Source organism: Rhinopithecus bieti, unplaced genomic scaffold (assembly GCF_001698545.2).
Source record: "Rhinopithecus bieti isolate Rb0 unplaced genomic scaffold, ASM169854v2 scaffold_51734, whole genome shotgun sequence".
Lineage (NCBI taxonomy): Eukaryota > Metazoa > Chordata > Mammalia > Primates > Cercopithecidae > Rhinopithecus > Rhinopithecus bieti.
In genome coordinates, this window is record NW_016820683.1 from 661,829 (window position 1) to 674,622 (window position 12,794).

The window sequence follows — 12,794 nt, forward strand, 5'->3', positions numbered from 1 at the left end:
TGGCCCACGGCCTGGCCCGGAGCCCCTCGTGGGCCGCGGACCGCAGCAAGGACCCCCTGGGCCGGGCGCCGCTGCCCGTGGGCCTGGGCCCCTTGGCGCCCCCGCCGCAACCGCTCCCCGGAGAGCTGGAGCCGGGAGACGCCGCCAGCAAGAGGAAGAGATGAGGGTCGCAGGGGCCCCCGGCCGCCCACGGCCCGCCCCGTCTCACCTTTTTTACCTCAGGAGCCAGGAGCAGACAGCAATACTTCGTCCACACCTGGGATCGCGCAGGGCCCGCCGGGCACAGGCGCCCGTTGCCCGTCAGCCGGGCTGAGCGGAGTCTGGGTTAGCCAGGCCTGCGTGGCCCATGGTGGCCCTTCCAGTGCATATATATATATATGCATATATACACACACACACACACATAGACAGACATATATATATATATATTTATTTTTTTTACTGAGAGCTTATGACTTCCAGAAAGTGCTAAAGGTGGGAGGTGGGCCAGGGCCTGGACGGGGCTTTTGTCTGACGCTCTGGAATTCAGGCCAGACCCACCCCGGGGCACATGTCCTGCCGGGCGTCGCAGCTGTGTTTTTTGATGTCTCCTCCCGGGTTGAGAGTAGCTTGGAGAGGACCCTTAGGCCTCTGAGGGCACCAGGCCCGGGAGAAGAGGTGCAATTCAGGGTGTGTTTTCTTTCTCTTTATCTTTTTTTCTTTTAAAGAAGAAACGCTGCTAAGATCCCACGTGGCTCCCACGCGTCGGGGTGTCTGTCCTGTCATATTGACCGTCTCCTTGTTGTGAAGTCTTTTGTAGACACCCCAGAGCACACACATACCCTTAGTACACGGGTTAGATGGCTTTCTTTAGAAAAATCAGGGGTGAGTAGCTGTGTTTCCCTAGGACCGTGGTGGGGGGTGGAGGGCAGCTCCAAGCCTGGGCTGGGGCTCTGGCCCCAGGGGAGGTCCCAGCTCCTGAGTACTTCTGAGGGGGTGGGTTCCACCCCAGGAGGGCGGGGTTGGGTGGAGCAGGAGTGGAGGCCGCTTGGAGAGGCCAGGGTACCTGCCTGGTCTTGGCTGGCTCTGGCTGCCCTGCAGGTGCCCCTGGGCTCAGGCAGTTAGTTGTTCAGTCACTTATGCCTTTTATCCCCAAGATGGGCCCTGAGCTGTGGCTGTCCCTGTACGCTGTGCTGTCCCCGTCCTGAGCAACTATGCCCCCGCCCCAGTGGGTTCAAGGCAAAGCAGCTCTGACCGAATTCTAGGCAGGGGTGGGGGCACCTGCCTGGGCCCTTGGTCCAGCCGCATCCCCATGCCCAGCCTTTTGCATCACCTGGAGGCCACATTCTCCAACCCCACCTGCCAGCCCCTGTCTCTCCTCCCTGCCCCGTCTCTCCTCCCCGCTGCCCCTAACTGCAGGTCAGCTTTCACTATAGTAGTGCTTCCCGAACGGGTTATAGATGGGGGTGTTTGATTTGAAGAGTTACGCATTTATTTCACTATTTATTAGAAAAAAAATACATTGAACCCGTGATTTCACAGAGATTTTGCTTAGGTCAAGGCTACTTTTTAAAAAGGGAGTGACTTTCATGAGGTCAGTTTGAAGAAGGAGGTTGGGAGCATGTTGGTCAGTGGTCTGGAGAGGCTGCAGAGGCCACGAGTTTAGAGATGCTGTGCTTCAGCAATAACCTTGCCTTTGTTAAGACCCCCCCCTTGCCTTTGCTAAGACCCCCTCTGAGGGCTTCACTGGGGCCTGCTGAGGGGCAGCCTTGTCCTTGTTCCCAGACTCTCACTTGGAAGAACTCAGCTTGTGACCAGGCTGGTGAGGGTGTGGGGTGCCCCTTGGAGGGGTTCTGGGTGTCTTCCAGGCTGGCACAGGGACCCTGGGGGAGGTGATGGGCAATGTGTGCTTTGTCACGTGCAGAGACCTTTTGGGCTGAGGGAGAGTGGTCCAGGAGGGGTTGTCCAGTCCACCTGGGAAACTGAGCCCTGGAGAGGGGAAGCGGCCAGCCCAGGATCCTTCAGGGCCCTAGCAGCAAAGAAGCTGGGGTGGTGTGGAGGGCCCCACTCCACACCCTAGGGCTGTGATGCTGAACAAGGTGCCTGCGGCAGGAGGAACTGCCCAGTCCTCCCTGGGGGGCAGGTAGACCTGTGGGGATGGCTGGGTCCAAGCCCCACGCTGACCCCTCCAGAGAGCCTCGGCCCTGCCTCCCTTTCCATGGAGGTGGTTTTATGTGGAGCGAGCTACGTTGTCTGGGGAAGAAGTGTCTGGGCAGGCTTAACTGCTCCTGGCTGACCCTGAGCACTCGCAGTTGGAGGGAGGCAGACAGACTTGACTTTTTGCAAGTCCATGTGTTGCTGGAGGGACATGCGTGTTGGAGCCCAGAAGAGGGGCTGTGTGACCTGGGAAGACCATGTGGAAAGTTGGGCTTCAAAGTGACAGGATCAGACACCAGCCCAGCAGCCTTGGGTCATCTTGTGACTCTGCTGAGCATCTTTTCCTGCTGTTACATGGGTTCAGAGCAGCTGCGCAGGGAACACATCCTAGGCAGGATGACGTGAAACCTCCCCTTGCCCTGAACCATGTGGCTCTGGAACAAGCAGACACCTCGGGGCGGGTGTTCTAGGCAAAGGGATGGACATGAGCGAAGGCTCCAGGGCCCACAGAGCAGGGCGTGTGGAGAAGGTGAAAGAGCTGAGCTCAGAGGCAGAGAAGCTCCTTGCAGGGAGCAGTGGGAGATGGCCTGGCTGATCCCAGGCTCCTGGAAGCCCCACCTGCCGATCCCAGACACGTGGCCTTGTTCTTGTGGGTGACAGAGATGGGGAACCAGGGAAGCTGTGATCTACTGGCCAGCGCAAGTCAGAATGGGTGAGGGTTGGGCAAAGGGCCCTTACTTCCTCCTCAACCCTGTGGTCTGGGGCCATGGCCTCAGGCCTGTGTCTATCACAAAAGCACAAATTTGCCCTAACCCACATGACTGTGAGGAAGGTGGGGACCCAGGTCCCTGAGCTGTCTCTGCTGCTCCATAGAGTGGTGATGGGCAGGCACCTTGGCATCTGTGCAGAGACAGCCCAGTCTGGCCAAACCCTCTTCGTCTCCCCTGCTCTACCTTCTCCTGTACCAGGCAGCCCCTTAAAGGAGGACAAGGTGTGTAAAGCCCGTCTGCCTGTCTTCCCCCAAATCCTCAGCTCGGAGCCTTCTGCTTCCAGGGCCAACCCCAGCCCCCTTTGCTGCGTTGTGTAAGGGCTTGGGATCATAAGAGCTGCTCTTTAGCCCAGATACACATACTCTTTTTTTGTCTTTGTGCAATAATCAGTGTTCCTGGCAGAGCCTGGGCCAAGCTGCAGCCTACTGAGGAGGTAGAGGCCACCTCCTCCAGGAAGCCCTCGGCCTGGGCCGCCACCGTGACTCTAGCACTCTCAGTCGCTGTACAGTTTCTATGGTGTGAGTGAACTTCCCTCCTAGTTGCTGATGGCGCTGGGACCTGCTGGCCCAGATGGCCCGGGTGTAGAGAAACCAAGCGGCAGCCACCACCAGTGTTGTTTTGAATAAAAGCCCAGAAGCCTATTTAAGAATTTCTCCGTGTGTCTCTGCTGTTCTTTCCCCAGTGGGGTGGGTGTCAGGCTGAGGCTTCTCTCAAGGGGGGGTGGTGGTTCTCCTCCTCCATGTTCAGGTGTGGGGCCTGGGGCACCGGGGACCTGGAACAATGCTCATGGCAGGGTGCTCTCATGGCTGCTGGGTGGGTGGGGGCCTGTGGAGCTGGGGAGGCGGCAGGCCTGGTTCCCACGCTCTGCTGCTGTAGCTGAGGTGCTAGACCCGGGCGAGAGGGTCACATGGGAAGAAGAATCTACTCATCCTTTGGCACTGTCTATTTCCTTTTCTTTCTTTTCTTTTTTCTTTCCTTTTTTTTTTTTTTTTTTTTTTTTTTTTTTTTGAGACGGAGTCTCGCTCTGTTGCCCAGGCTCGAGTGCAATGGCAAGATCTTGGCTCACTACAAGGATCAAGTGATTCTCCTGCATCAGCCTCCTGAGTAGCTGGGATTACGGGCGCCTGCTATCATGCCTGGCTAATGTTTGTATTTTTAGTAGATACAGGGTTTCACTACATTGCCTGGTCTCGAACTCTTGACCTCAGGTGATCCACTTGCCTCAGCCTCCCAAAGTGCTGGGATTACAGGCGTGAGCCACCGCACCCGGCCTGCACTGTCTGTTTCTTGAGTGAGTCTCCATCAGATTGCACTGACCCAAGGACGGGGACTGTGTTTACTTCTCCCGCCCGTAGCCCGGTGCTGGTTGAGCTTCAGCAAATGTCAGCTCTGTGGCTGTGTTTTGGAAGCAGAAGGGATTTCAAAGACCAACTAATGCCTTCTCTTATTTTTCCACTTGAGGAAACAGGCCTGGAGAGGCTGCAGGGTGTGGTCTGGGCCACACAGCGAGGCAGAGGCCAGGGATGATGGGCACCCACTTGCCACCTCCACAGCCAGAGGCACGGCCCCTGGGGAGGAGAGTCCTGATTTGTTTTCCACTCTCTTCCCCGTTAATAATGGGATTAAAAGCAAGTTGCTGCCAAGGAGAGAGACTGGCTTAAAAAAATATATAACCCAAGAACATTTTAAGAGAATGAAAAACTTCAGCCATCAGCACTTTTTATTTAGACCTGAATTCATGAATTTTAACCAAATAAACACAGGCATGTTAGGTATTAATATATGTACGATTATGCAAAATCACTATTATGGCTGTAATGAAAATTAGATTCTAACTCTTGTGGTGTTCCAGGAGGGAGGCATCCTCTGGTTTCTAGCGCGGTGACCTCGGATTGCTGTCACCATGGTAACGGGCTGCCGTGGGAATCTGTGGACGCCAGGCTGGTCCTGTCGGGAGGGGTGGGGGTAGGGCCAGGCCGGGCTGGTGCGGATTTGCCGGCCCCCATCTGGGCAGAGTGGGGGCACTTTGTCCCCTGGGTGGAGGCCAGCCTGAGCCTCAGAGGAAAGGGGGCTGGTCATCAGCAGGAGGGGATTGGTGGGGCAGAAATAGCAGGTGCACAGGGCCCCGCCCCACTCACCCTCATCTTCCTGTTCCCCCTCAGGCTGCCCCTTCAGGGAGGCGTCCGTGTCATCTTCAGTAAATCGTGGCTGCACACCCACACGCGCCCAGCCTCTGCTAGGTGCTGGGGACACAGCGATGATAGGGCCCTGTGCTCATGGAGCCCGCACCTCAGAGTGGGAGAAAGATCCCAGACAGACAGGCACACAGCTGGGCCATTTCAGAGCCTGCAAGTGCCATGAAGGCAGCAGAGCCGGTGGAGTGACCGTGACTGGGGCTGGGGGTGGGGGTCTTCCTGGCTGGGTGGTCCGGGAGGCCTGGCTGGGGATTCCTGAAGAACCAGAGGGGAGAGCCTTGTCAAGGCAGTGACCACCCCTTTCCAGATGAGAGGCAGGAGCCTCAGAGGGCAGCGTCCAGATGAGACCCAGGGCACCTGGCTACATGAGAACATCGGACACGCCAGGAACACGTTTACAGCGTGAGCAGGTCCCATGCAGTATTTGGGACATATTCACACTAAAAAGTTATTTGTTGCTTTATCTGAAATTCTTATTTAACTGGCTGTCCTTATTCTTCTTTGCGAAGTCGGCAAACCTGTCACAGAGTGGGGTGTGACTTCCCTGGGCCATGAGCGGCCATACCCTGCCCGAGGGCCTGCCTGGCACCCCTGCCCGATGGCCTGCCCGGCACCCCTGCCCCATGGCCTGCCTGGCACCGCTGCCTGATCTCCTGCCCAGCACCCCTGCCCCATGGCCTGCCCAGCACCGCTGCCCGGCACCCCTGCCCCATGGCCTGCCCGGCACCCCTGCCCTGTCCTCCTGGGATGCTGCTTTTGGTCGCCCGCCAACCTTGCCCCCGCAGTCCCTTCTCACTGGGAGCCTGGGGAAGGGGAGACATCAGCGGGCCACCTCTGCAGCTCAGCCCAGTGGTTCCATGGCTCCCGCGACCTGCCTGATGCCTGCAGGGCTCTGGGCATTGCTGTCCTCACCCACTGTCCAGCGTGGCTTCATGGACTAGCCATAGCCATGCTGACCTGCCCTGCTCTGCCCTTCTCCCACCTCTGCTGGGCTCTTCACCCTTCAAGCCCCCACTTAGGCGTCACTGTCTCGACACACTTCCCTGTCACTCCAAACTGTTCCCACCCTCTGACTCTGAGCTCCTCCCTGAAAAAAATTAGCCATTTAAGAAACTGTGGTGAAGTATACACAAATGACGTGAAATTTACCATTTTAACTCTTATTAAGTGTAGAGTTCAGTGGCATTAGGAATGTTGCTAGACACTTCTCAAAAAAAAAAATGAAAAAAAATTAATCATCACTGGTCATTAAAGAAATGCAAATCAAAACCTCAATGAGACACCATCTCATGCCAGTCAGAATGGTGATCGTTAAAAAGTCAGGAAACAACATGCTGGCGAGGCTGTGCAGAAATAGGAACGCTTTTACAGTGATGGTGGGAGTGTCAGTGAGTTCAACCATTGTGACATCCAGCGTGGCCATTCCTCAAGGATCTAGAACCAGAAATACCATTTGACCCAGCAATCCCATTACTGGGTATATTCCCAAAGGATTATAAATCATTCTCCTATAAAGACATATGCACACGTATGTTTATTGCAGCACTATTTATAATAGCAAAGACTTGGAACCAACCCAAATGCCCATCAATGATAGACTGGATAAAGAACATGTGGCACATATACACCATGGAATACTATGCAGCCATAAAACATAATAAGTTCATGTCCTTTGCCAGGGACATGGATGAAGCTGGAAACCATCATTCTCAGCAAACTAACACAGGAACAGAAAACCAAACACTGCATGTTCTCACTCATAAGTGGGAGTTGAACAATGAGAACACATGGACACAGGGAGGGGAACATCACACACTGGGGCCTGTCAAGGGGGTAGGGGCCAAGCGGAGGGAGAACATTAGGACAAATACCTAATGCTTAAAACTTAGATGATGGGTTGATGGGTGCAGCAAACCATCATGGCACATGTATACCTATGTAACAAGCCTGCACGTTCTGCACATGCATCCCAGAAGTTTAAAAAAAAAAAAGAATGTTCCTAATGTTGTGTGACCGTCACCACCGCCCATCACCAGAACTCTCCATCTTGCAAAAGCAAAACCCTTGGTACACATTAAACAGGAACTCCCATTCTCCAGACCCTGGCAGCCACCGTGCCACTGTCTCCATGAGTGTGACCACGCCAGGAACTGCATGAGTGGGGCNCATGGACACAGGGAGGGGAACATCACACACTGGGGCCTGTCAAGGGGTAGGGGCCAAGCGGAGGGAGAACATTAGGACAAATACCTAATGCTTAAAACTTAGATGATGGGTTGATGGGTGCAGCAAACCATCATGGCACATGTATACCTATGTAACAAGCCTGCACGTTCTGCACATGCATCCCAGAAGTTTAAAAAAAAAAAGAATGTTCCTAATGTTGTGTGACCGTCACCACCGCCCATCACCAGAACTCTCCATCTTGCAAAAGCAAAACCCTTGGTACACATTAAACAGGAACTCCCATTCTCCAGACCCTGGCAGCCACCGTGCCACTGTCTCCATGAGTGTGACCACGCCAGGAACTGCATGAGTGGGGCCACACGGTATTTGTCCTTTTATGACTGCTGATTTCAGTTAGCTCAAGGTCCTCGAGGTTCACGCATGCTGTGGTGCGTGTCAGACTTTTCTTCCTTCTTCAGGCGCAGTGGGATTCCCGTCACGTGTCTAGACCGCGCTGTGTTTGGATCCACCCGTTGAGAGGCTCTTGGTTGCTCCGCCTTTCGGATACTGTAAGGAGTGCTGCTGTGACCCTGGGTGTGCCAGTGGCTCCTGAGTCCCTGCGTTCACCTCTGTTGGGTGCATCCCCAGTGGTGGCGTGGCTGGGGCAGGTGGTGATTCTGGGTTAAAGTGTCTGAGGACCTGCCCTGCTTTTCTCCAGGGTGACAGGCTCCCCATTCCCCTTGGCGATTCAATTCTTTGTGAGGCTGGATTGACCCTTGGAAGGGTGATGTGCAGTGGGGTTTTGTCTCCCATTTCTTCCGCTTTCCATCTCCCTCTCCTCTCTTTCTGGCACACTCTTGCTGTGTGGTCCTCGAGCCATCCTGACCTTTGTTTCCAAAAGCCCAAAGGAGAACTTGGAGAGTGCAGAAAAGAGAGGAGGGAGTTTGCAACGAGGAGGAGGAGAGAGGGGTTGGCGCCCGAGAGGAGTGGCCGTGAGGCTCCGCCTGGGCAGAGTGGTTCCCTGGGCCACTTGTGGTCTGGAAGAAGCCAGGGCCACTGGCAAGAGGGGTGCATGTCTTAGGCCACAGGGCTCGGCTACAGGGCCCTGTGTAGTGCCCTGGCACTGTGTGAGGAGGCATAGCCTGGAGGGGTGGCCTGAGAAAGAGCCGGGCTGATGGATGGGGGCCAGAGAGGTGGCCGGGTCTGTCTGAGCTCCTGGGCTGGGAGGAGCCCTGCCCCGCTGAAAGGTCTGCTGCACCCACTCCCCAGCTGGACAGGGCCCAGGCCCCTCCTGAGCAGGAACCTGCCAGGCCACATGCAGCTCCCACCACCCTGCCTACAGCTCACGGGCTGGGGCCCCGGCCATCCTCATCTCCAGGGCTGGCCCTGAGCTCCAGGAAGAGGCTTCTGTGCCTCCTCGGAGATGCTCGGAGGCAGTGGGGAGGGACTTCTTCCTGCAGGCACTGACTTCTTTCTTCACTGTCCTCAGCCCTTAGCCTTCCCTGCCTCTGTCCCCACCCATCCCTACCTCTCTCTCCTTGTCTCCTTCTCTGCCTCTTCCTGTCTCTGCCTCTCGCTTTGTCTCTTCGTCTGCCTCATTCTCTCTCTCCCTTTTTTCCTCTCTCTCTTTCCCTCCCTCAATCTTTCTGTCTCTTCCTCTTTCTCTCTCCCTTCCTCTCTCTCTGTCTCTTCCTCCTTTTTTCTGTCTGTCTCTCATCTATTTGTGTTTATCCCTTCATCTGTCTCTGTGTCTCGCTTCCTCTCTCTGTCTTCCTCTCTGCCTCTCTGTGCACTTTCCATTTCCTGTCCATTTCCTTTCTGAGAGGGAGGGGCTTGCCCATCCTGGGAGGAGAGCCAGATTCCTGGTCCTGTCCTCACTTTCTGCATCCCCTGTGAAGGTGGGGGCACTCAGGACAGGGCTACAGTCCCACTGTCAGCCCCTGAGTGACTGTAGCCTAGGATCTCCCTCACTGGGCAGATAGGGACCATGTGCTGCACTGGGTCTGATGCTGAACTCAGGGCTCAGGGGCTTCTCCCTGCTCCCCAGGGCACCCCATGCTCTCAACATGGGGTGTCCCCACAAAGCACATGTTCCTGGGAGGCTGGGAGAGGCAAAAGTCAGGACCTCTGGGCTTTGATTGGCTGCAGGTCAGGGTGCAGGCCGCCAGCAACCACGGGGAGGGGGCATCTTTCCAGGCGGCCACGCGGAGGGACATGGGTACAGGTCTGTCACTGTGGCCCCCTCCTGCAGCCGGGTGGGCATTTGGAGGGAGTACCAGGAGTGCCGTTCCCAGCTGTGATGGGTGGGCCATGGGAGTCTCAGGAAGATGCCAAGTGAGAGGCACTCCACCCGAGCTAGAGAACTGCAAGGGGTGGCTGCTTAGATGGGTCTCAGTGGTGGTTGCTCTGTCCCCGCCCTGGGTATGACCCCTCCTGGGTGTGTGGGCAGGACCTGGTCCCTCACTTCCTGCTAATGAGTAGAATATGGCATAAGTGGTGGGGTGCTGCCTCTGAGAGTGGATGACAGAAAGATGCTGGCTCCCGTCTTGCTCCATGTGGGAGCTGCCCTTCGGAGAAGCCCATGAGCCAAGGAACCAAAGATGCCTCCCTCTGGCCAACACCCAGGAAGGAGTGGAGACCCTCAGCCCACAGCCCTCAAGGGACAGAGCCTCCGTCCAGCCAGCCCCAGCCCACGTGTGGATGGCAGCCTCGGAGAGACTCCACGCCAGAGAGGCTCCTGACAAGCTGCGTCCTGGTTCCCAGCCACATAAACTGTGAAATAATAAATGTTGTTGTTTTAAGCTGCTAAATTTGGGGTAATTTGTTTCACAGGCATAAACTAATACAAGTACACTCAGTACTGTGCTATGAAATCATGCCCTATATTATATGGAATTCTAGAACAGGAAAAATCAATCTATGGTGGGAAAAAGCCCTCAGGATGGTGGTTGCCTCCTGGGAGTAGGGGCAGGGTTAACTGAGGAGAGGCACAAGGAAGCCTCATGCTGGGATGATGGTGAGTGATGTCCATTCTGATGGGGTTTGGGTTACACAGGTGTATGCATTTGTCAACATCCCGAAAATGTCTTTCAAGGTTTGCAAATTTCCTTGTATGTAAATGTTACATCAGAAATAATAAACACTGCAGCATTTGGAGGAAGTGCGCTGATGCCTTCAGTTTTCTTTGAAACACATTGAAAAATCAGATGCATTGCTGAGTGGAGAGCGGGATGGTTGGATGGATATATGATAAAGCAAGTATTATTCTACATAAATGGTGGAATTCAAAGTGATGGGCATAAGAATGTTCACTCAACTTTTTTTTTTTTTTTTTAGATGGAGTCTCACTCTGTCACCCATGCTGGAGTGCAGTGGCACTCTCTTGGCTCACTGCAGTCTCCGCCTCCTGGGTTCACATCATTCCCCTTTCTCAGCCTCCTGAGTAGCTGGGACCACAGGCGCCCACCACCATGCCTGGCTAATTTTTTTTTTTTTTTTTTTTTTTTTTAGTAGAGGTGGGGTTTCACCGTGTTAGTCAGGGTGGTTTCCATCTCCTGACCTCGTGATCTGCCCACGTTGGTCTCCCAAAGTGCTGGGATTACAGGCATAAGCCACTGCGCCCGGCCCACTAAGCACTTTTTTTCAACTTTGTTATGTGTCTAAACATTTCATAAAACAACAGGAAAAATCATTTATTTCACAAATGTTCACAGCATGCTTAATGGCAAAAATAAGAATAATGAAATGGCTCTGTGATCTGAGTAGCAATTCTAATCAAGGTTTCTTACATCTGACGAGGCTTCTTAATATATTCTTTCATCCTGATTGCCACCCACAAGGAAGCAGTGATGGTTCTTAATTTACAGATGGGGAAACTGAGACACGGGGAACTCACTGCATAGAGGTCATGCAAGAAGGACGTGGCAGAGCTGAGATTTCTCCAGGTCCAGGTGCTCTGAAGGATTGAGCTGTGTTAACCTACGGGTTGCCATTTCCACCTGTGCCTCAGTTTCCCAGCATCTCAGAGATACAAATTGCCACGTGAGTGAAGTTAGGTGACAGCAGTTCGCTCTGCCCGGCTGTGCTGTAGCACCAGTGCACACAGCAGGTGCAGTGGCCGGAGGTAGGGCAGGCGCTGTCCCCTCCTGGTTGTGTCTTCCCTTTGAGGCTGGCCTCCTCTGGGTGTGGGGCTCGGCCACCTGGCTGGGAAGTTTCTCTGGGGGCCTCACTCATGAGGTCCGGTCTGTGTCACATCCAGAAGTGACTTGGTGAAAAGATGCACCACTTTGCAGCAGCCCTGGGCTGTGACTCCAGGCTGTCCTTTTGCAAGGAAGGAGGTGGTTCAGGTCCCCACAGCCCTGACCTGCAAGGAAAGTCTCAGAGCCCATCTCTGAGAGTATCCACCGGGCTCGGGAAACTGTCTCCCTAAGTCTCCCAGCCCCTGTAATGCGCATTGTGATTCCAAGCTCTGCACAGTGGAGCGATGGAGGAAAGAACTGAGAATAGCACAGGGCTCTCTTGTCCCTGGGCCTTGGCCCATGCTGCTCCTGGCACTGGGGTCACCTCTGTGACTGCCACTCCTGCTCTCCTTGCACTCCTGAATGGTGTTAGGTGTTACAGGTTCTGTATCCCCATGAGCTTCTCCAGGCAGGGACAAAGCCAGATTCTCCTTCAAATCTTCTCTCTCCCTGGGGGCCTGGCACTGTGAAGATGGAGGAAGGAGCCCGAGGCAGGGCCTGGGTGGAGGGACGTGAGAGGTGGAGTGCAGGGGTGGGTGCCTGGGCTTCACGGCCCTTTACCTGCACGCCAGCCTGCTGAAATGGTGTTCTCCTTCCCGCTCCTGTGAATGAGGAATGGAGGCTTGGGGAGGTGAAGGAACCTCTCCAGGGACCCCACCCACAGGGCATCACCAGGACTAGCCCTGACCGGTGGACTCTGAGGCCCACGCTCTTTCTGGCTGGAGCCACAGGTTTTAAGGATGTGAGGGAAAATAAACCGCTCTTCACAGACGTCTGTGGGCTTCTGGGAGTCCTTAACAGCTGATTAATGGATGGGCCGTGCTCTTGGCTTCCTACTGCTACTTGATCCTAAAACCCAGGGGCTCTGCTCTGAAATGGGGTATCCGGAGGGGGACGGTGCAGAGGAGGAGCAATTTTTCTCTGCCCTGCAGTGCAGCAACTAAAATAGATCCTCATTGGGTCACAGGGCTGGCCCAGGCTGCAGGAAGCACGAGAGGTGGACAGGGAGGCTGTGGGTTGCACCCAGGCCCTGGGGTCTCCTCCTGCAGCGATGGGGGCAATGGGTGGCTCCGGGCATGACCCCAACCCCCAGCTCAGGCCTCCTCTTTCATCTGGGATTTGTGTCGTATGGCGTATGGGGCGGAGGGGAGGAGGAGCAGATAGGCTTCTGAGTGGCACTTTCTTTCTCGAGAACCTCCCGGTCATTGTGGATAAACACTGAACAGGTGCTGTCCAGGAGTTCTCCGTGTCCCGGGGCGGCATGGAAGGTTGGGGAAACCTCCCCCATC

At 55.1% G+C, this 12,794-nt stretch overlaps 1 protein-coding gene and 1 long non-coding RNA gene across 3 annotated transcripts in view; both read left to right on the plus strand.

Moving 5' to 3' along the window:
- CACNA1I (calcium voltage-gated channel subunit alpha1 I) overlaps positions 1-3,559 on the plus strand; it is a 138,617-nt gene extending 135,058 nt beyond the window's left edge. Inside the window, exon 37 of the mRNA XM_017859840.1 lies at positions 1-3,559. Within this exon, the coding sequence (XP_017715329.1) occupies positions 1-164 (164 nt within the window). The 3' untranslated portion in view covers positions 165-3,559.
- Positions 3,560-4,484: 925 nt separating this feature from the next.
- Positions 4,485-5,564, plus strand: LOC108520460 (uncharacterized). Of its 2 annotated transcripts, XR_001882918.1 has the most exons (3): positions 4,485-4,871; positions 5,069-5,281; positions 5,409-5,564. It is a non-coding gene; the product is annotated as an uncharacterized LOC108520460 (long non-coding RNA). The 2 variants fall into 2 exon arrangements; XR_001882917.1 differs by lacking the exon at positions 4,485-4,871 and having other exon boundaries at positions 4,879-5,281.
- The last annotated feature ends 7,230 nt before the right edge of the window (positions 5,565-12,794 follow it).